This window comes from Phoenix dactylifera, unplaced genomic scaffold, assembly GCF_009389715.1.
Source record: "Phoenix dactylifera cultivar Barhee BC4 unplaced genomic scaffold, palm_55x_up_171113_PBpolish2nd_filt_p 000285F, whole genome shotgun sequence".
NCBI classification, from domain to species: Eukaryota; Viridiplantae; Streptophyta; class Magnoliopsida; order Arecales; family Arecaceae; genus Phoenix; species Phoenix dactylifera.
This window is the reverse complement of record NW_024067769.1, coordinates 590,272-614,479: the sequence shown is the minus strand read 5'-3', so window position 1 is coordinate 614,479 and position 24,208 is coordinate 590,272. Positions and strand designations below refer to the sequence as shown.

At 41.1% G+C, this 24,208-nt stretch overlaps 1 protein-coding gene and 1 pseudogene across 1 annotated transcript; both read right to left on the bottom strand.

Annotated features, from left to right (window-relative positions):
• Positions 1 to 19,019: 19,019 nt before the first annotated feature.
• LOC103699719 lies at positions 19,020 to 20,131 on the bottom strand (annotated as a pseudogene).
• A 2,275-nt stretch (positions 20,132 to 22,406) lies between these two features.
• LOC103699563 (ervatamin-B-like) lies at positions 22,407 to 23,859 on the bottom strand. Its single transcript, XM_008781584.4, has 2 exons — positions 23,369 to 23,859; positions 22,407 to 23,241 (listed from the first exon to the last, which is right to left on the bottom strand). Exons 1-2 carry the CDS (start codon positions 23,784 to 23,786, stop codon positions 22,649 to 22,651), a joined length of 1,011 nt encoding a protein of 336 aa, XP_008779806.3. The 5' UTR covers positions 23,787 to 23,859; the 3' UTR covers positions 22,407 to 22,648.
• Between the last annotated feature and the right edge of the window lie 349 nt (positions 23,860 to 24,208).

Below are 24,208 nucleotides of genomic sequence, written 5' to 3'. Positions count from 1 at the left end.
GCCAAAAGACAGAAGCTCGGGAGTTCGGACTCTGAGCACCGAGTCGACTCCCAGAATTTCCGAGTCGACTCGAGTAAGCAAAGTTGAAAAATGCATCCATGGATTCCTTGGGATGAGCCGACTCCAAAAGTGCAAGGTCAGCTCCAGATTTTGGCGAGTCGACTCCGGGTTAAGTCGAGTCGACTCCCAGTCGAGAAGACCACTTTAATTCAAATCTGGAACAGTTGCCGAGCCGACTCCAGAAAAGCATGAGTTGACTCCTGCTACAGCCGAGTCGACTCCAGATCGCGCGAGTCGACTCCAATCCCAACGGAAACTTTGTCAGGAGTTGCAGACTGTGCACAACAGCTCTATTTTTCTCTCTAACGGCTAGATTTCTGGTTCCACGACATGTAAAGCTATAAAATCAAGAGGAGAGCTAGGGGAGACGGCATGGAAGTGGGAGAGAACATTTAGGAAAGAGATTTAGAAGAGATTACAAGGAAAATCTCCCTAAAGCACAAAAGGGCCATTCAAAGCAAAATAGAGAGAAGAAGAGCATCCAAGTGAATCCCAAAGCTTCCTCTTTAACTGTGTGCTGCCTCGGTGATCCTCTACTTCGTGCAAAATCAGAAGAGGGTCAAGTGAAGAAGAAGCCGAGTTCCTCCATCTACGAATTAGTTTGAGGGCTTCTTCCCTTTACCTTACTTATTTATATTTGCTATATCTGCTTAAGTGAGAAGCTTGTATTTGTCTTTAAACCTTTGTTTTAATATCTTGTAACTTGATTCAATCCTTGAATCAAGGGGTTAAGGTTTGTTGGTGAGCCAAAGGGAAAACCAACGGTGTTAGGTTGTGGTTGGTGAGCCTTTGGAAAAACCAACTGGGTTGATTGTGAACCCGGAAAACAATCGTTGTAAGGTTGTGGTTGGTGAGCCTGTGGGGAAAACTAACTGGGTTTGATTGTGAACCCGGGAAAACAATCGGTTGGTTCTAGTCGGTGAGCCTGTGAAAACCGACCGAGTTCGTTGTTATCTCGCAAAACAACAAGTTGGGTTGTGAGCTTGTAAAACAACCGGCTGTAATCTGGAGGATTATAGTGAAATTCTCAAGAGGTCTTGGGGAGTGGATGTAGGTGCTGGGGTGCACCGAACCACTATATGTTTGTTGTGTTTGTGATGCTTTTTGTCATTGTCTAACTTGCTCACTTACTTACTTAGATAAATTGCTTGCTTAACTCTTATCTGCGCATCCTTTAGTTGCAAGCATATTCAATCTACTTAATCAAGTCTCATTCAATAAATCAAACTGTTGCTAAGTTTAAATTTCACTGTGCATCTATACAACTTAGCATAATTAATTGAAAAGTTTTAGAAGTAGTATAAAAGATTTAAAAGACCCAATTCACCCCCCCTCTTGGGTTGTATCAACTGGGCAACAAGATCCTATGTGATTTATAAGACTGAGTTCGTAAGACCTCGGCCGAGGCAGATTGCACAGTGGAGAAAGAGTTCTCCGCTCTCGAACTTAAGTCGAATAAATCTTGACATATGACAGACGAAGGAGTTTGACGAGTTATCCATGACCTCCATCTTGTAGGGATCCACGATAGAAGGACTGTATCACACGATAACTGCACCGAGAGGTTCATCATTCTATTCTACTGGGTAGCCACTACATGCTGCTAGGTGTCACTGGTGGATGGTGGGACTCATAGGGATTATCTTGATGATCGATAAACCCTGATGAGTAGAGTTGGAATCGTTCCAACCCATTGAAAGGAGTTTTCAATGGTATTGTGATAGAGATCACATTATATCTCACTACCAGTCAGAATAGAACCTATGGGGTCACACACATTAGAAGCACTGACCGATCCGATTGTTGAATCGTGATTAGGAATCACAAGTAATCAATTCGATTGATAAACAGTTAAAGAAGGAACAAAGAAAATTAATTAATTGGACTTAAATACGATTCCTACTTGGAATAGGATTCCTAGAGTCCTAATTGTATTAGAATTGGAAATCCTGTTTGGAGTAGGACTGGGATTCTTACTTGGAATAGGATTCCTAGAGTCCTAATTGGATTAGGACTGAAAATTCTATTTGGAGTAGAACTAGGATTCCTACTTAGAGTAGGATTCCTAGAGTCCTAATTGGATTAGGACTGGAAATCCTATCAGAGTCCTAATTGGATTAGGACCAAAATTAAATAAGTCCTAATTGGATTAGGATTTCTTAAGTCCTAATTAATTATTAATCTAATGAATCAACAAGACTTCTAATTGAATTAGGATTGAAGGGTTCAATTGAGTCATGGTTCATTAAGTTCTAATTGGATTAGGACTTACCTAGATTAAACCCAAATTAGTTCACCCTTGGTCCAAGCCTAATTAGATTAGGACCTAACCATGAGTGAGCTTCCTAATCCTCCTTAAAGGAGGATTAGGTTAACCATGAAGGAGGGGCACACGCCCCTCCTCCTTTTCCTTGCTTGGTGCGGCAAAGAAGAGGGGCCGGCGCCCCTCTTGGAAGTTTATCAAGGAGCTCCTACAAAGTAGGAGCTCCACATGCTATTTAAGAGGAGGCGTGGGGGCTGACATAGGGCATCATTGAAGCCCTCTCCCTCTCCAATTCGTGGCCCCCTCTCCTCCCCTTTCCTTGGTTCAGCCGCAAGCAAAGGAAGAAAAAGAAAGGTGGCCTCTTCATCCTCCCTTCCTCCTTCCAACGCAAGGAAAAGAAAGAAGGCTGCAGGGTTTTTGTTCCTTTACTATTCTTCATCCTTCTTCTTCCTCCTCTCAAGCACATTCAAGAGTTGAAAGAAAGAGAGGAGATCAGCCATTAAAAGTTGTCTCTGCAAGGGAGCTAGAACCCTGGGGAGACAAAGAAGCATGATCGGTTCTTGCTTCGTGTGGCTACCCGTAGAGGCCGGGCACTTGAACGGCTTCAAGCGAACCTTCATCCAAAACCACGATCATCAGTTTGCGGTGATCATCTACCCGCACAAGGTAAAGATCTGATCTTCCTAAAGGTTCTAAAAAGTTTTTTAATCCTTATCTATCTACGAACGATTTTTGAACGACGTTCATGCGATGAACGTCGATCCCGCGCATGCCTCTTCCGCTGCATCTGAATTTTTTAATTTTTCTGCGGCATGGGCGGGTTCCTAACAGTGGTATCAGAGCCTAGGCATCGTAGATTAAGGTAAGGATTAATTATTAATAGGCTTATTAGATCTGAAATTTAAATGATTATGCATGCTGAAAATTTTCTGCATGCAGATTTTTTCTAGGGTGCTGATTTTTATGTGATAAAATGATGATTCTAATTGCATTGTTAATGGGATTACAAAGTTTAGAATCATGATTAGCATGATCAGCAACCTATGTCATGAGATAATCAATTAGATTTCAGATCTGAAAATTATAATTGCTGCATGTGGTGATGATCATAGGATTCAAACCCTTTTGGTATCAAATGTAATGACCTGCGATGTGATCTATAATGTAATGTAATTTTTCAGATGCTTGCATGCATCTTATTTGATGTTTTGAGAGGCCTACGTGCCTCCTAAAAGGGGATGTAATTTATTATTATTTTTATTTTACATCTGGTTGTATTTCTGTGATGTGATGTACGTCAACGATCAAGTCGAAGACAGTACATGAGATGAACGACAATCTGAGCGGTTGATGGCGATTGGATCAAGAGTTGATCAAGGGTCGAATCAAGAAGGCTTGGAACCCATTCAAGAGTTGAAGACTAATTGATCGATTGACGTGCATGTACTTGTAATACGATCTAATTAGAATCCATGATCATCACCTATTTAAAGTTTAGCTTTATTTGATGCTGCGATTATAACTACCTGTGATGTGCCGTTTGCATGTGATGTGAATGAGAGCGGGGTAGATAGGTTTACATGTGATGTAACAAACCCAATTGAAACCTAAATTAAAACCTCCTCAATCAAGTCGAGAGTGAACCAACATGAGCGAGTCATATTAGATTAATTGATCTAATTAGTGTCTAGGAAAGCATGAAAGGTGGTTACTTAATTAGGACCTTACTCTCTGAGTAAGGAGAGCCTCCCACCTGCTTACCTGGCCAATTGTTCGATTACCTCTTATGAAGAGCTCAAGTTGCAAACACTAAGACCTAATTAACCAATATTAAGTCAATAGGTCTTTCACTGTAGTAGAGCTGCTAAGGTCTTTCTGATGTTGATTTGTCTCGGCTGGATACAGTGGGCAAGTTGCATCGGAGGGCTGGACCTCTCTATAGACATGAGATGTTGTAGGATAAAGGTGGGGTTGGGCACCAATAACTGTTAGGTGAGGACCTAATGACGACTTTATTTCTACGGTTATACGGTGGGTCTGACTTAACTAAGAAATGGGACCAATAACTATTAGATGAGGTCTTCATGATGGTCTTATTTAATGCATCCTTTCACAAGTCAGTGGAATCCTACCCCTTATTGCTTGACGTTTCCTCAGCGGCATTTACATTTAATGCTCTCATCCCCAGAATGCCCCCCTTTCGTGCCTATCTCACTAGACTAGTGCCTTACCTGACTTCCTTTTCAAATTGAAATTGTGTCAATTCAAAAGAAATATCTAGTTACCGTCGCATCAACAGTCGGCTTAGAGACCAAGTTGCACTGCAACATGCTTGAGAAGCATTGTACAAGAGTTGCACACTCATCCATCTATGTGTCACCAATAACTGTTAGGTGAGGTGCCATGTAGATTGGTGAGACCGCAGTACCTACTAGAAACCCTAGTCGCGTACGATTTCCGTTTTCTTACCAGGGGAGTCTAAGGAATTCAAGAAAATAGTGGAAGGCACATTTGTTCTAAAAGACCCTAGAACAAATTAAAGATCAAGTACAAAGTTTAACTAGAATCTTTACTCTCTGCAGATCATAATGTCAGCCTCAAACCCTTTGATCCGTATTCTTGAGACCAACCGATTGACTGGAACCAATTACAAGGACTGGCTTAGAAACCTCAAAATTATTTTGAATTGTGAGAAACTGGGCTACATACTCGAAAATGATATCCCTAGACTACCAGCACGTCCTACTGATGATCAGCGTGTGACGCATTAAAAGTGGACGGATGATGACATCAGAGTCAAGTGCTATATCATGGCATCCATGTCCAATGAACTACAATGCCAGCATGAAAATATGAAGACTGCTAGGGACATACTGGCACACCTGCAAGAGTTGTATGGTGAGCAGAGTCGCACAGCTCATTTTGAAGTGTCCAAGAGGATCTTCAAAGCAAAGATGCGCGAGGGGCAGTCAGTCCATGATCACGGTCTGACTATGATCAAGGACCTAGAGGAGCTTGAGAAGCTCGGTATGAACATGCACAAGGAATTGCAAGTAGATCTGATCCTTCAATCCCTACCTGATTTATTTGGACAGTTTATAGTAAACTACCACATGAATAAGATTGACTGCACTAAGACTGAACTGATAAATATGTTGGTAACTGCTGAGGGAGCCTTGAAAGGTTCAAGGGGCAATGTCCTTACTGCTGAGTTGACTTCTGGTTCCAAGAGAAAGTCTACTTGGAAGAAAAAGAAGCCTGCTAAGAAGCAGAAGAAAGACAAGAAGCCAAAGAAGGAAGTTCAAAAGAAAAAGGCTAATGACAAAGAAAAATTTTTCCACTGCAATGTCGACGGCCACTGGAAGAGAAACTGTCCTTCATACCTCGAGAGCCTGAAGAACAAGAAAGGTGACATACCTTCAGAAGGTATAGACTTGCTCATAATTGAAACTAATCTAAAGGTTTCTTCTACTTCTAGTTGGATTATAGATTCTGGTTCTAGTGCTCATTTGTGCACTACCATGCAGGGTCTAAAGGAAAGTAGAAGGCTAGCGGAAGGTGCGGTAACCCTTCGGGTTGGCAACGGGGCAAAAGTTGCTGCTGTGACTGTGGGCACCTACCATCTGTGACTACCGTCTGGTTTTAGTTTATTACTTAGAGACTGCTATTATGTACCTGCTGCTAGCAGAAATTTGATTTCTGTTTCATTTTTAGCACAAGAAGGTCATGTTTTTACATTTGACAAAGACTGCTGTTCTATTTATTTCAGAAATAAAATAGTCGCACGTGGTTTTATGATTGACAGTCTCTATTATTTGCATATGGATGTATCTGTAAATGTGTCTGAGCAAGAAGTGAGTGCCAAAGAATCCAAGAGATCCAGGGATGAGATAAACCAAAAATATTTGTGGCACCTCAGGCTTGGCCATATTGGAGAGGACAGAATGAACAAAATGGATAAAGATGGGCTTCTCGGCTCATTAACTTCCGAGTCATATCCAGTTTGCGAGTCCTGTCTTCAAGAAAAAATGGCTAGATTGCCCTTTGTAGGACATGGGGAGAGAACTACTGAAATACTTACCCTGGTACACACAGATGTGTGTGGCCCATTTGATGTACAAGCCAGGGGACGTTATTCGTACTTCATTACCTTTACCGATGATTATTCACGGTATGGGTATGTGTATCTTATGAGACACAAGTCTGAATCTTTTGAAAAGTTCAAGGAGTTTAAGAATGAAGTAGAAAAACAAACTGAAAAACCTCTTAAGGCTCTTCGATCAGATCGAGGAGGAGAATACCTTAGTGGGGAATTCCGGAACTATCTCAAGGAAAACGGCATTGTCTCACAGTGGACACCTCCGGGTACACCTCAACTCAACGGGATGTCAAAGAGGAGAAATCGGACTCTATTGGATATGGTCCGGTCCATGATGAGCTTCACTAATCTACCAATGTTTCTTTGGGGAGATGCCTTACTTACCGCAGTATATCTACTGAATAGAGTTCCCTCTAAATCCGTTCCTACCACACCGTATAAGATATGGCATGGTAAGAAACCAAGTCTTGGTCATCTTAAGATTTGGGGATGTCTGGCCCACGTCAAAAGACTATAGGCGGACAAGCTAGAGGCTAGGACCATAAGTGCTCGTTTTATAGGATATCCTAAAAAGTCATTAGGATACAATTTTTACGTCTCAGAGGATCACAATGTGTTTGTGAGCCGTCATGCCATCTTTTTGAAAAATCAGTTTATCCTTGATAGAGGCAGTGGGAGGAAAATTGAGCTTGAAGAGAAAGTCTCTGAAAAGCAACGAGTCATGGATCCTATCGAACCCATTCATACAGAGCCAGTACACGATTTTCCTCAACCACCTCGCAGATCTAGTAGGGTCTCCCATCCTCCCGATAGATACGTAGGTATACCAGAAGAGGATACCGAGAAAATGTTCCTAGTGGGAGATAGGGATCACACACAGGATCCCAAAACCTATGACGAGGCAATATCTGATATCGATTCCGAGAAATGGTTGGAAGCTATGAAGTCAGTGTTAGACTCCATGCATTCCAACCAAGTCTGGACCCTAGTAGATCCACCAGAAGGTATTGTACCTATTGGATGCAAATGGATCTACAAAAGAAAGATAGGTTCGGATGGAAAGGTAGAGATCTATAAAGCAAGGCTAGTGGCGAAAGGGTATAGTCAATGCGAAGGCATTGACTATCAGAAGACCTTTTCACCTGTAGCCATGCTAAAATCCATCCGAACATTGCTTGCCATTGCAGCATTTCATGATTATGAAATCTGGCAGATGGATGTGAAAACTGCTATCCTGAATGGATATCTTGATGAAGATATCTATATGGAACAGCCTTTGGGTTTCACTTCCAGTGATGGAGATCACAAGGTCTGCAAGCTGCAAAGGTCCATTTATGGACTAAAGCAAGCATCTCGGAGTTGGAACACTCGTTTCGATGACGCAATCAAAACGTTTGATTTCATCAAAAACGAAGAGGAACCGTGTGTTTACAAAAAGGTTAGTAGGAGTGCTGTCGTATTTCTCGTACTGTACGTGGACGACATCCTCCTGATAGAAAATGATATTCCCATGCTAACCTCGGTCAAGGTTTGGTTGTCAAAAGAGTTCTCTATGAAAGACCTTGGGGAAGCATCCTATATTTTGGGAATAAAGGTCTATAGAGATAGATCTAAAAGGATGCTTGGCCTATCACAGAAGATGTACATAGAGGAAGTGCTAAAAAGGTTCAGCATGGAAAACTCTAAAAGGGGTCTCTTATCCCTAAGGCATGGAATTCATCTCTCCAAGAAGATATGCCCCAACACATCTGAAGAGATTCAACGCATGAGCAAGATCCCCTATGCATCAGCAATAGGGAGCCTCATGTATGCCATGCTATGTACACGACCTGATATAGCCCTTGCTATGTACACGACCTGATATAGCCCTTGCTGTGAGTGTCACAAGCAGATATCAGTCGAATCCAGGTGAAGAACACTAGACAGCTGTGAAGAATATTCTTAAGTACTTGAGAAGAACTAAAGATTTATTCTTGGTCTTTGGAGGATCATCAGAGTTAAAAGTAGAAGGGTACACAGATTCAGACTTTCATGACTGATGTCGATGATAGGAAGTCAACATCTGGATATGTGTTCTTGTGCAATGGTGGTACGGTGAATTGGAAAAGTTCTAAACAACCGATCATTGCTGATTCTACTATGGAAGTTGAATGCATCGCCGCCTCTGAAGCTGCTAAAGAAGGCTTCTGGTTCAAGAAATTCATTGCAGAGTTGGACGTGATGACATTAGATGCCATAATACTCTACTGCGATAATAATGGCGCCATAGCTCTTGCTAAGGAGCCAATGTCTCATCAGAAGTCCAAGCACATAGAGCGGCGCTTCCACCTCATATGCGACTATGTTGAGAAAAAGTATGTCGAGGTGCAGAGAGTAGACTCCACGGACAACGTGGCAGACCCATTCACTAAGCAGCTGAGTCAGCAAAAGACTGAAGCCCATCTTGAGAAGATGGGCCTAAGATATATGACCAATTGGCTTTAGTGCAAGTGGAAGATTGTTAGATGTATGCCCTAGAAGCCAATCTGGCTGACACATTGTTAATTCTAGGAACATAATTTTGTACTTGACTATTTATTATTGAATAAATAAAAGGCATATTTTTATTCATATTGTTTATGTGTCTATGAATCGTCCAAGAATTAATAAGATGATGATGCGTATTCTTAAGAGTTAAGAATTTGAGCCATGGATCATTGGTGATTAATTTCTGAATGCTCCTGATCAATGGATCATCACAAGGATGGTGATCGATCCGATCAGTGCACACATTGCTTTCCTTATGGATGGACGAGACTCAAGTCCACAGTGTGGCGACACTGAAGTAATAGTGCAGGTGCTTGTTAAGAACAAGGGTACTGAGCGTGACCAAGATAAGAAGTCACTTGGATGTCTATCCACTCGTCAGTGACTTGCTTGATGTTGCAGTAGTGTGACTGGTCCTTTGACCTGCGATGCTTCGGCTACTCACAGTGAGGTTATTGTAGTTTGACTGCACATATACATAGTCTCTAGCCATATGGGTCCATGCAGTGTAGATTGGCTGCAGTAGGTTCACTGTAGAAGTAGGGTATGCACCTATAAGGAATCTATCGACCTTGATAGATAAGGAGAGATCCTATGTGATTTATAAGACTGAGTTCGTAAGACCTCGGCCGGAGCAGATTGCACAGTGGAGAAAGAGTTCTCCGCTCTCGAACTTAAGTCGAATAAATCTTGACATATGACAGACGAAGGGGTTTGACGAGTTATCCATGACCTCCGTCTTGTAGGGATCCACGATAGAAGGACTGTATCACACGATAACTGCACCCACAAGTTCATCATTCTATTCTGCTGGGTAGCCACTACATGCTGCTAGGTGTCACTGGTGGATGGTGGGACTCATAGGGATTATCTCGATGATCGATAAACCCTGATGAGTAGAGTTGGAATCGTTCCAACCCATTGAAAGGAGTTTTCAATGGTATTGTGATAGAGATCACATTATATCTCACTACCAGTCAGAATAGAACCTATGGGGTCACACACATTAGAAGCATTGACCGATCCGATTGTTGAATCGTGATTAGGAATCACAAGTAATCAATTCAATTGATAAACAGATGAAGAAGGAACAAAGGAAATTAATTAATTGGACTTAAATACGATTCCTACTTGGAATAGAATTCCTAGAGTCCTAACTGAATTAGGACTGGAAATCCTATTTGGAGTAGGACTGGAATTCTTACTTGGAATAGGATTCCTAGAGTCCTAATTGGATTAGGACTGAAAATCCTATTTGGAGTAGAACTAGGATTCCTACTTAGAGTAGGATTCCTAGAGTCCTAATTGGATTAGGACTGGAAATCTTATCAGAGTCCTAATTGGATTAGGACCAAAATTAAATAAGTCCTAATTGGATTAGAATTTCTTAAGTCCTAATTAATTATTAATCTAATGAATCAACAAGACTTCTAATTGAATTAGGATTGAAGGGTTCAATTTAGTCATGGTTCATTAAGTTCTAATTGGATTAGGACTTACCTAGATTAAATCCAAATTGGTTCACCCTTGGTCCAAGCCTAATTAGATTAGGACCTAACCATGAGTGACCTTCCTAATCCTCCTTAAAGGAGGATTAGGTTAACCATGAAGGAGGGGCACACGCCCCTCCTCCTTTTCCTTGCTTGGTGCGGCAAAGAAGAGGGGCCGGCGCCCCTCTTGGAAGTTTATCAAGGAGCTCCTACAAAGTAGGAGCTCCACATGCTATTTAAGAGGAGGCGTGGGGGCTGACCTAGGGCATCATTGAAGCCCTCTCCCTCTCCAATTCGTGGCTCCCTCTCCTCCCCTTTCCTTGGTTCAGCCACAAGCAAAGGAAGAAAAAGAAAGGTGGCCTCTTCATCCTCCTTCCAACGCAAGGAAAAGAAAGAAGGCTACAGGGTTTTTGTTCCTTTACTATTCTTCATCCTTCTTCTTCCTCCTCTCAAGCACATTCAAGAGTTGAAAGAAAAAAAGGAGATCAGCCATTAAAAGTTGTCTCTGCAAGGGAGCTAGCACCCCGGGGAGACAAAGAAGCTTGATCAGTTCTTGCGGATACCCGTAGAGGCCGGGCACTTGAACGGCTTCAAGCGAACCTTCATCCAAAACCACGATCATCAGTTTGCGGTGATCATCTACCCGCACAAGGTGAAGATCTGATCTTTCTAAAGGTTCTAAAATGTTTTTTAATCTTTATCTATCTACGAACGGTTTTTGAACGACGTTCATGTGATGAACGTCGATCCCGCGCATGCCTCTTCCGCTGCATCTGAATTTTTTAATTTTTCTGCAGCATGGGCGGGTTTCTAATAGGAACCTCTCTTGCTGAAGGTCAATCGACCAATAAGCCACATTTGTTTAGTGGTTTAAATTATAACAATTAGAAAGTTAGAATGAGAATATATGTCCAAACTGTAGATTATGAATTATGGAAGGTCATTGTAAATGGGCCTAAAATATCAACTAAGATTGTAGAGGGAAAAGTCATTACCAAGTCCAAAAATGAATGGGCCTAAAATACCAACTAAAGCTTTTTCCTTGCTTCCAAGTACATAATCCACATAATATACACATCTAGAGAATGTTGAATTGAAACAACAGGGGCAGAATCATTCAAACAACCTTTTGGTGGGGCTAAAAAGCGTAATGAAGATGCTGAGATCATGTCACAGGATAAAAATCATAGACATGCACAGAAGTGGTAAAATGGGATTTGGATAACTAACTAAAATTTTCAAGATCATGTCTAGTCTCAAAGTGGCCTATAGAAGGATGTATCACTACAGAAAAATCGGCCTTTTCCGACGCTTTTTTACCGACTATAGGGACAAGCATCGGGAAAAAATTGAATACCGCTAAGATTTGCCGACGCTTTAGCTAAGCGTCGGTAATTCTTGAGAATAGATGACGTGATTTAGTGTTGTCGTAATGTTATAAAAAAGCCGACGCTTTTTGTAGGAATAGACGACGCTTATTAGCGTCATCATAGTTGCATCCTAAAACGACGCGTATACGCATCGTCAAAAGCCAAAATAATAACAAAACCAAGCGGCCGGCCCCTCCTCCTCATTTTGCATCCCGATCGATCAATCCCTAGGTCCTCTCCTCTTCCCTTCTCTCCGACGACGAGCGGCCGGCCCTTGTCCTCTCCGCCGCCGAGCGACGTCCGACGGCAAGCTCCTCTCCTTCTCCCTCCTCTCCGGCGCCGAGCGACCGTCCGCATCCTCCTCTCCTCCTCCCTCCTCTGCGGCGCCGACCAGCTGACCCCATCTCCCTCCGCCTGAGACTGAGGTAATTCAAAAGATTTTTAGTGGCAAAGATAGGTTACAATAATGAAGCCTTACATCTTAATGATTCGTATGCTGAATGCTTATTTTAGAAGGAATTTGTAGTGTGCTTATGAAATTAAGGGTTTTGGCGATAGTTTCTATTTGTTTCTACCGGGTATTACTGCATTTCTTGAATTTGAGTAATGCTGATGGAAGTATGCTAGCAAAGACAATCAAATCTCACAAAAGGTTGGGATTAGAAACAAAGCAAGGTTAGATGCATACTTTTCTCTGTGTTCTTGGTAAGAACATCCATCTCTGTAATGGTAGTTTTCATGCATCATTCTTGGTATTACCCTATACTTATTTTTTTATGGACATTTTTTTAAAGAAGCAATGTTACTGTGCGTGGCTTACCCTGCATGGATGTCATTTTTCAAACTTCAAACATGGCATGTTATTGTCAAATTATTTCGTAAGCACATCAGAAAATTGTGTTACAATCCATCAGTGTTTTGATGAATCAACTACCAGATTTATGATATGAAGGGCTCTTATCTTTTTCTGTTTTTCCACTTTAGTATAAACTATACCAAACACCCACACTTGTTTCATAGAACAGGCATGTGCATGTATGAGGGGAATATGTGGTAAGTTTCAAACTGGATCAAGTTTTCTGGTCGTTGACCTACTAGTTGTTTAAGTGAAACTGAATAAATTTAATAAACAGATATTACGCTGTGAATTAATATTCAGCATCCTATTTTCTTTCTTTTTGAAGTTGAATGAGATCTCTAGAATGTGGAAGACTTGGAAGCCGTTTGGAAACTAAAAACCAAAATATTGGATGAAAGGCAGAAAGATGAAGTGCTAATGGTTAGATAATTGAAGGAATGCTGCATGACAAATGGAAGTAAAGCATCAAAAAATAGTCATTGAAATCCACAAACCTTCCATCAAATTCTGTCCCTTCTGGTTGTTTGCAAGGTTTGTGCTAAGGTCTGAGAATTGCCCAAGAGTCGCCTGATCAAGAAACCTCTGGTAAGGTCTGAGAATTTAACTTTCTTTGTGCTTGGTTGCAACATGTACAGTAAAATTGTTTCAGATATTGCAGTGTTCCTTGCATGGTTGCAATATGAAGGAGACAGGGCCAGCTTGAGCTAAGCTTGATATTCAGTCGAGCTTGTTTGAGCTGAGCTTTTATTTTTGAGAAGCTCGACTAGAGATTTTATTTCTTATAGACAAGAAAAATGGTAGATAAATGGCATATGGCAGAGGCACGAATATATACTGTATAGGAGTGCAATTAAGCTGAGCTTAACTGAGGGCCAGCTTGAGCTTAAATGAGGGCCAGCTTGAGCTTGGCTCAATATTCAGTAGAGCAACTTCAATCTTGGCTTGTCTTCATGATGGGATGGAAGGATCCTATTCGAGAACTACTTACTTGGATTCTTAGAAGCTGAAGCTTAAATTGTTTCAGCTTGATCATGTGCTAGCACCACTGAGCTAGATTTGGGTTCAACGGCATTTCAGAAGGAACTTGGATCAATCTTTGTTGGTGATTGACTAACCAGTAGAGGATCTAAAATAAAAGCAGTTGCCAGCGAGCAGACAGCAGGAAGTTTTGGTAAAGTTGGGTAGCGCAAACTATCTATTTATATTGTTGGTGATGGGGGTTGCCTATGAGGGAGGGTGATAGTCAGTGCAAACAATTTTTAAACTCTTCTACCATTCAGCCTTAGCATTGAATTAATTAGCAATTTATTTAGATTTTATTTATTATTTAACTAATATTGCTTCTTTTTGTGCATACTAGGTAACAACATGCCGCGAGGAAAACGATTCAGAGATGTTGAGTTTCAGCACACATTCGTGGGATCTTCTTCCGATCAGTCGCTGCGGTCCCAGCAGCCCGACGAGCCCCAGCAGCACGAGTCCCATTCTCAGCATGAGTCTCATACTCAGCACGAGTCTCAGTCTGAGCACGTGTCACATGCTGATTGTCCAGACATGGATGATGTGCACATCCAGTGTAATTTGATTCAATTTTATATATTAATTTTTCTTACAATCTAATTATATTAAATCATTTGCCTTTAATGTTTTAATTAATGGATATTTTATTTTTTTTATAGATGGACTGGGGAGAGTGAGGAGGACACGAGGACCCACTCGAGCACGGGACGTGTGGGAAGACATATTTCAAATTTAGATTACAAATTTATATTGTTTATTCCTTTTTTGGGAAGACATATTTCAATATTGGTAGAGCTGCACGAGCCTCTCAGACTGTTCCTCATACTTCAGGCTCGATGAGTTATGCTCGACGTAAAGCTGAATTCGTAAGTTTTTTTGAAACTCTTTGAAACTATTTTAAATTGTTCTATCATATAGCATGTATCATAATAACTAGCTTGCCAATATATCTTTTGTTGTAGATGGATGATAATGGGAGGGAGCCTGGTAAGGTGGAGATTTATAAGATAATTCACACCCACCAAGATGGCAGTTTTGTTCGGGAGGAATCAAGAGATATAGTTGTATGTATTTATCTTTGAATCTTTCAATGATATTTTTATTAGTTCTATTATTGGCATACATTAATATGACCTTTTCTTTTGAGAGATATAGGATAGGACAACAATTCTTATTTCAGAGCGCGTCGGGGAGTCATCATCATCCGACGCGACCAGTCATGTCGAAGCTCAGGTGCTCGCTGAATTATTGGGCCCAGAGCGTTATGGTAGAGTGAGGGGTTATGACGTTGGAGTTACCCCTACTCAGTTGTCTGCAGTGGGCATGTATACAAGAAATGCTGGAGAAGGCAGTAGCAATGCAGAAGTTAGTAGACTTCAGGCAATAATTGAAGATATGAAGGATCGCCATCAGGCAGAGTTGGCAGAGTTGAAGCAGAACCAACAAACTTTGCAGTCTCAACTTGAGCATATTTCATCTATGTTACAGCGATTTCTTCCTCCTCAGGTAAATAACTATATGTATTTGATGACTTTACATAATTATCATTTATTTTGCATGAGTTAATGATTTTCATATTCCTAACTTCTAAAGTTTTTTTTTTTTTTGTAGATTCCTGATACTTCAACAGCTCGTAGAGATAATGATGGCGCTAAATTCAGCCCGTGATACTTTTTAGACTGTTATTTAAGGAGTTTTCTATGTATCTTTTTTATATTTTTCAAAGTACATTGTAATTCTAGACTTATTAATCATATATGACAATATGAATGTTTTGAATGATCTGAATATTTGTGTTGATGTAAATGTAATGCAGGTTCATATTGATGTAAATGTTGATTTATGACGAGCATGTGTTTTTCTAATATATTTTTTTTTAAGAAAATTCCACCCTCGACGCTTTAAAGCGTCGTTAAAAACCACCTGCTGAAGCTCTTTAGCCGACGCTTATATGCGTCGAAAAAAACACCGCCAAGAACCCCGGCACGCCTGAGTAATAGTCTATGCCAACGCTAAATTGCGTCGGCGAAATAAGATACACCGACGCTTTATTAAGCGTCGGTAAATCCTTTGTTTTGCCAACGCTTTTCTCTTGCGTCGGCCAAAACCTTTTCCACTCAGGTATATCCGACGCATCTACGACGCTTGCCTTAGCATCGGCGGGGTTTTGGCCGACGCTAATAAGCGTCGGAAAAGGTCATGAAAAACGCCGGCAAAAGTTACTATTCCTGTAGTGTATCGATGCATAAAAAAAGCTTACAGACTGAAATAATTTAAGTATAAAGCACTGTGAACGGATGCATTTTTGGTAGTTCATACAAACATATTTATTTCTGAACATTTTCAGGCATTTGAATAAATAATGCACAAATATGAAAGTAAAAACAAGAAATTTACATATTAAATGGCCAATATGCACTAAAAGAATCAATGATGCACTAGCCAAAATAATGCATGATGGTGATGGTGAATAATTCATGATTAGTAATAAAACGGTTTCTTTCCAATACAAAGCCACCAATCTCATTTCCTTCGAATAGTTTCAAAAAAGGCTTCATAATCAACATGACTCGATGTTATGGCGTATATTTTCTTCCCCATTGAATGTAGCATTCAGTAAATAAGCAAGCTTAACGACCTCATCTCCCACTGATAAGCTCAAACTCTTCAGGAACAGAAATAATTTAGTTTAGTAATGAATCTGACAAGTTAACTGGTTGTTCCATTGTTGATTTACATGTAACATAAAATGTTGTCCTATAAACAGTGCAAAATTATTTATAATGGTTGATAAAATATGGTCAACATACCACATGAAAAATTCCTTGAGTAGCCAAAGAATGAACATCGACAGGAACTTGACCATCTCTAAGAACCAACAAATCATTTGATGTAATCACTGGGCTGCACATGAAAAGAGTAGGACAGAATCATGAAAAGCAAAATAAAACGGGATTTGTTTCCATGTTATGGCATGAACAATGAATAGAAATATATCAGCCTCAAGAGATAACTGACACATGCAATAACCATATAAAACAAATCTATAAAGTATGGCTTATCAGTAGCCAACAAGTTATCATCACCTACCACAAGGATTGACTTGAGATAGACTCTCTCTTTATCTATCTCGATATCTCAGAAGAATCTTGGAGTCCATGGGCTTCACAACAAGGGTGGCCCTCTTCCAGTTACCTCTTGACCCTTAAAGCCCTGGTGAAGGAAGGATTCCCTTAAAGCCATATGAAGATGTATTGCCCTTTGTAAAACCCCTTCTAACATTTTTGAAATTTCTTTTTTCTTATTAGACAAGAATGCGATTGGAAATCAAGAAACCATTGCAAGAGCCGATCAACCCATCTCTTTTTATGGAGTCTCCCTTTAACCTTCGGGATTTTTTTTCTTTTTTCTTTTTTCGTGGACAATAATGCACGATCAAGATCTCTCTGTATTGATCCTTCTTGTAATTTACAATCGACCAATATCCTCAACACCTTCTCCTATTTTATCTTTTATCTCTAAAATCAAGAAACCACCACAAACTCATTCTTTTGGATTCATATGATGAAATCCATGCAAGAATTAAAACAAAAACACGATATGGAGTTTTGGATCAAGAACACATATATCTATATATAAAAAAAAGAAGGAAAAAGAGAAAGAAACAAGAATGCTGTTAAGGATCACGAAATCATTGCAAGACATATTTCTGGAATTGATTTGTTGGATCTTGATGCAAGAATTGAAACAAAAGCATGATCTTGAGAAAGAAAATATCAATATATGACGAAGTAATATAAGAGAGAAAGATGAGATGGGAGAGAAGCGGCAAACCCGAGAAGGCGAGCAATGAGACCGCAGGATCAGGGTTAGGGCTCGAAGAGAAAGAAGATGCCGTGCCTAGATAGGAAGCACCATTGCAATGCCCTGCCGCCATGGGAGGATCGGGACAGAGAAAGAGGAGGAGGAGGAGGAGGAGGTGACGAAGGGGAAGGGATAGGGGGAATGAGAAGCAAAGGAGAGGGCTTCGCACCACCACGGGGCCCAAACCGCCATTGGCCGTTACTTTGCGCCCTTTCCCACTGTCTCATTGCTCGCCGCTTTGTCACTCTCTCCGTAGAATTTGAGGAAGTCCCTTTGTTCAGGGCTTGAAGCATGGATGGTGGTGATGTTAGTGGGCTCACTACCAAGGCCCGATCACAGGCCGACATAATCTTCAAAATATCTTTGGTCCACAAGAAAATTAGTTTTGCACACTACTTTTGGAACCACGAGATCAGTCCAAGTTGATGCACGCGGAGGGTTGCCAAGCTAATTTTTTTGTAGGGGCCTACCGTGCCCAAACTCATCAATCCTGCGCTTGCGTCACAGGATGTGGTGTGTATGGAGGACAAGCCCGAACCCAGAGCCAGGCTTAAGACTCTATTGGGCCTGGGTCTACGATTTGAGTACCAGTTACGAAGTAAGTCCAGGGTTTGAAAACTTTTATCCAGGGTCAGGCTAGCCAGTCTTATCAAGAGAACATTGCTCGGCCCAAACCTTGCCTTGGTCCACGACATGCAACCAGACCAAGCCTATTCTTTCTAGTGAAACGGAAGGCATACTTTTCAACCCAAAAAATTGGAGCTTGTCTACGTCATATCAATATCAACTACTTTTGCCAATAATTACTTAATTCATTAAGTTAGACGCAGCCTACAAATTAGATCCCATCAATCTGTTTTAAAATGTACTTAATCTAAAGACAGAAGGATAACAACCAGCAAGACTCGACTCCGCCATTTGGTTGCTGCTCTCCTAAATTCAGAAGCAAGAGAGAGAGAGAGAGTTTTGGATTTGAAGCCAAGTGACAATGCTAGTGGTATTTCATTTGAGGAAGGTCGAGCAACGTGGGAGCCACATTAGAAATGGAAAAACTAATTTGTTAAATCTATGCTCTTAACTGATAAGTGCAGTTTATGATGATAAGATTGTCAATAGGACAAATAAAACATTTAACATTTCATACATGAAAAGCAAAAAGAAAAACTTAATTTCTTTTTTAATTTTATCTAAGTAAACCCACTTCATTAAGAGATCATATTGTGAATAATCAGTCCAAACCGCAGCAAGCAAACCAAAGTATCAAATACTCCTATACCATAAAGTTTAATCCCGAATGTGTGCAGAAATCCAAAATCATATAATAAATTACTTAAATTAAGTACGATTACAATTTCATGCTTCAAATTTACGTAGGACAAATGCTGGCATGATTGAAATTAAGATTGATCCACAAACACAGGCCGATGCCCATAGCCTATATCATACAAGAATAGGAGAGTTTTCGAATTCATGCAGTTGGGTAAGAAGCCTGTATGGCAATGCCGCAGAGCCCTTCGGCCGCAACAACATCTCGTTCCATCCTTATGTATCCACTCGCACCCCATGACTTACCCCATGAGTTCTTCACCAGCCAAAGCTTAGTCCCATCGGCAGTCTTTCCGTAGCCAACAGCAGTAACACCATGGTCCAATTCAGTCTTGCAGTCACCGGTGAATACACCGCTTTTATAGAACTGAAAGTCTGAGCCGCCGGCATCGATAGCAACTGAGACAGGCTGGTTGGCCACAACCTTCAAGAGGGCTGACTCACTATTTGCGAGGACATCTTCATAGTCACTGACAGTGGATGCACTCGAGGATGCCTTCTTGGTGTTGCAAGTACCATCTGATGCTTTGTAAGGATAGTTACTTTCGATTGTTAAACCTCCATTATCAATTATAAATTGGAAGGCATCATCCATTAGACCCCCGTTACATCCTTGGTCCTCTCCATTAACATCGCAATCCACAAGCTCTTGCTCCGACTAAGAGATCAACTCGTCGGTGCTGAGCTTTGTCATGCCTTCGGTTGCCGCCACAACAGAGAATGCCCGGCAACATCTTATTGTATGGGTTCCATATTATTCAACCAGTTGATGCGATGTTAAAGAACTGCAGCAAACTTGTAACAAGATGGTAAATTTTTTCATTACCACATTGGCCTTGATCCTTGATGGGAGTAACTGCACCCTTGGTCCTCCAATCCATGCTAGCGGGCACGGCCGTCACATTTTCGTACCTGAAGGTCTTGGCCGGCTTCACGATCCTGGGCTTGTATCCATTGCGAGATGCTTTGAACTCCTCATTGGTTAGGTCAATATATTGGTTGATCCCAAGATTGTATTCCTAGTCGCCGGCCTTGTTGACAGACTCGATGTACTCCACATGCATTAGCCTTAAAGATTTGGTACATGTGCTCCTTCTCAGCTGCATCCTTGTACACTCGCCCATGTCGAGCCATCCATTGCTCGTGTCTTAAGGTCATGGGCATGTCGCCGATTGAAAGAGACCTGGCTCCGTAGGCCCAAATAGCCAAGATGGCCAAGGTAATCCACAAGCATTGGTGGCTAAAATAAGACATGGGGTTGTTGGGATGCACTAGCATGGCTGGAGCTTATATGGGGGTTGGAGTAGGGGAATTCTGCCAGTGGAAAGTGGATAAGGACTTGATACATGCCGTGGAGGGAGTGGGATGGGTTAGCGGATGAATCATACAAATTATACTAGCACAGACATACCGTGCGCTATGCTGGTCTAAACTGCAATATCTTCCATCTTACAGAAGTAGCATGCAAATCATAATAGCTCAGACATTCGAGGATGCAAAAAAAATGGAGAGTGATGGGCGTGGTCTTTCAGCCTCTGCCCACCAATAGAAGAGTAGGTTAAGTATTGTCCATGAGGGATTTCAACAGTTTGTTTACCAAAAGGGTATATCTTCCACGGCATAATGTTGGACCCTGACATAACCTAATAAAAGATCGGATTAGGTCTGGTTAGATCTACGGCCAAATATTTTGACCCAACAGATCATTCAGGTCAACTCAGGTCCATGTATGACCTGATCCCAACTTGAAAAACTCAGATCCGAAATTAGATCCGAGTTGAGTCCGGATCTCTCATACTGTAAAGACTCCTAATGGTTAAGAGGCTCGTATATTCATTTGTTTCAAGAATTCCTGTTAAATTCACAAATCGCAGGTGAAATAGATAATCTTCATTACATCAAGTCAAAGCATGCCTAGCCTAACTGAAAGAAATAAAAAAATAAGAAAATTAAGAGGAAATATGAGTTCATGAAATATAAAATCAGGATAAATTTAACAGACATCATCATCAGATCAAGAATCAAGAAGATCTCAGGTTTACAAATAGCAAGCAAGAATCTAAATAAAATAATTCAACATTCACTTAAGAAGATAAAGTAAAATCAAAAAGAAAATAAAAGAAAATGATTGAAAGGCTAACTTAGATCGAAACCCCAAAACCTAACAGCTCTTGAAAGAGAGATCGAAAGCAAGAGGGATTCAAGAGGAAATTTACCTCTTTAGTGGAGGAGGATTACATCTCAACCTTTTTAGCGAGACAAAACTACACTAGTATGGCAGCTCGCTCTTGTTGGAGAAGCAGAAGTAATCAGATCAAAAAAATGATGGGAGATTATCTCCGCCGATGTTGCCCTCAATTTGGTGGTGTGCTGTTAACCAGAAATTAGGAGGGGGATACATTGATAGACCACCATGAAAGAGGTTCAATTGTTCGAAGTACGATAATGTGGTGGTCGATGGGGATATCTTGGAAGACCATCGTGAAAGCTTGAAGCACACCACCAACATCGCAGAGTAGCAACATTAATTGATTGCCATGGTGGAAGAGAATCTAGTGTTTCGAAGTTAGAGAGAGACTAAATAAGGATTCGAAACTAATCGGGAAACCGACTTGACACCCCCTCCTCGAGTTAATCGGTATGCCAAGTTTGGGCTTGACTCGGATCGAGTAATAGGTTGAAAGACCCAAATTAGACCTAGCCAATAATCTGGTCGGGTCGGATTAGATTAAGTCAAGACTCTATAAATCCAAACTTGATTTAGAATTTGAAATGGGTCCAAATTTGGAACTCAATCCGGTACTATCGGTTCTTAAATCAAATCCGGATCAAGTCTAAGCGGATTGAATCAGGTCAGGTCATAAATCAATCCGACCCATTTGCCGCTCTAACAGTATCAAAGTAGATCTAGTCAATAGCTTAGGTGGATTATAACATACTGTATCATGGGCCTATTTGAGTTAATCATGGTCTAAAATATTTGTGACTGGATTTTTGGTACTTATGATTAGATTTAAATGGATTTGGACCCCTAGCGTACTGAGGACACTAGAGCTTAAACAAGAGGAGTATATAAGGATGCGCGAAGGTGTGCCTAAGCCAAATAGCTAGAGTTACCTGAGTGCTATTTACAGTGTTGGTGTTTGAGCTATTTTCATGAGACCTCATGGCTTTACATATATTTAATTATGGATATTAAGATTTCATTATATAGAATTTTTGGATGTGCGATGAAATTCCATAGTAATCCCTAAATTATAAATAAAAACTTCTACTTTTGAACATTTTTCTTGCAACAACCAAATGGTGAGAACTTTGACTTGCAGAAACCAAAATTTCAAATTTCGTAGCAAAAAAAAAATACTCATAGATTCAAGAAAGTCAAAAACTTTTTCGGAAAAATCAAGAGTAAGGATTACTTTTGTGCATAAATACTACCCCACAATATAGTCCTTTTTTCATTAATCAAATTTAATAACTACACAGGAAGAACAATGCACATCAAATTTAATAACTAAATCATATCATAGATTCATGGACAATACAAAGCAGCTTTGTATCAAAGTAAGCTACAAATAGGAGCAAGTCTCAACATTATAAGATCACTTTGCTTAATAAAGCACTAACACATAAAAGTTATTACATGACAGAATAATATAAATGTTATTAATTTCCTCTCTCTCTTTTTTTTTCATTCTTCTTCTATTTTTGTGTGTGGGGAAGGATTCCTCTAAGTTATTAATAAGACGCCATTGTAGAAGATGGTTTAATTTATGCTGTTGGGTAAGAAGCAAGCTTGGCAATACCACAAAGCCCTTCTGGTGCACCAACATCACGCTGGATGCGCATGTATCCCATCTCACCCCAAGTTGTACCCCATGAATTCTTTACCAGCCAATATTTAGTCCCATCCTCAGCTGTCCCGTAACCAACAGCGGTCACAGCGTGGGTCATTTCCGTATCACACGGACCGGTGAAGATGCCGCTGGAGTAGTGCTGGAAGTCTGGCCCACTACCATCGATGCCAACTGAAACAGGCTGGTTCGCGACCGCCTGTAAGAGCGAGGACTCATCATTTGCAGGCACGGTCTCATAGCCGCTGATAGTAGCTGCCGATGATGATGCCCTGTTGGTGTCACAAGTGCCATCAGCTGCCTTGTAAGGGTAGTTATCTTCAGTTGTTATCCCTCCATTATCAATGACGTATTGGAAGGCACGAGTCATGAGTCCCCCGTCGCATCCTTTGTTTCCATCGTTAGTATCACAGTCCACGAGTTGTTGCTCCGACAAGGAGACCAAGTTGCCGGTCTTGATTTCAGTAATTGCTTCAATGGCAGCCACAGAAGAGAATGCCCAACAGCACCCTACGTATATACTTGTCGTTGGTTAGATATATAACTTGTTTGTGAGCCATGTTAATTACTTGATGACATCTTTCATGTATCTTGTTGTTCTTTAAATTTAAATAACTCATTGTACGTCATATCTTACCGCACGAGCGTTGATTCTTGACGGCAGTAACTGCACCTTTGGTTCTCCAGTCCATGCTGTCAGGCGCGTCGCTCAGGTTGGCATACTGAAAGCTTCCTGTCGTGGACTCCGTAGGCATGGGCTTGAATCCAAGGCGAGAGGCCTTGAACTCCTCGTTGGTCATGTCCGCAAACTGGTTGAGGCCGAGCTTATACTTGCGGTCGCCAGCTCTATTGATAGACTCGATGTACTCGTAGTTGCCCCTGAAGATTTGGAATCGTCGCTCCTTCTCTGCTGCGTCCTTGTAGACCCGCCCATACTGAGCCATCCACTGCTCGTGGCTTCTCAGCATAGGCTCGTCAGCAATGCCACGAGCCATCGCTCCAGAGACCCAAACACCCAAGACCATCAACGTGAGCACAAAGCATTGGTGAGCCATTGCCTTGGAAACACTTAATTTGGAATGGTGCAGCTACGTGGGTTAAGTAGCTGCTATTTAGAACTGGAGGGGATGTGGGCAAAGAGCTAGGGTGGCTTGAGTGTTTATATAGAGGTTTGCCTTGGGAGAAACCTGTTGTGCATCCTCTTGACGCGCATCGCACGTCTTCTAGAGCGTGATGAGCGGCAGCTGATTTGGTTGAACGTAGACTGCTCGCCCGTCCAATTTTGTTTGACCGCTCGATTCATACTCTCTAGAAAACGTGTGATGCAGTTCAGAAGAAGACCGGAGTCGCCTCGTTAGCCACAATATAATGATCCATGCGAGCATTGCGCACCCAATTTCGTTGTGAGTTGCTATCAGAGTAGCCTCCTAATTTTTGTATAGCGCATCTTGTTGCATGTGAACGAGTCTTTAGATGC

Excerpts from the sequence above, each read along its gene's own strand:
- LOC103699563 (XM_008781584.4), bottom strand. The coding sequence starts at position 23,786 with ATGGCTCACCAATGCTTTGTGCTCACGTTGATGGTCTTGGGTGTTTGG. Across the intron at positions 23,242-23,368 it reads CAAGAATCAACGCTCGTGCG|GGTGCTGTTGGGCATTCTCT; the intron begins GTAAGATATGAC and ends GTATATACGTAG.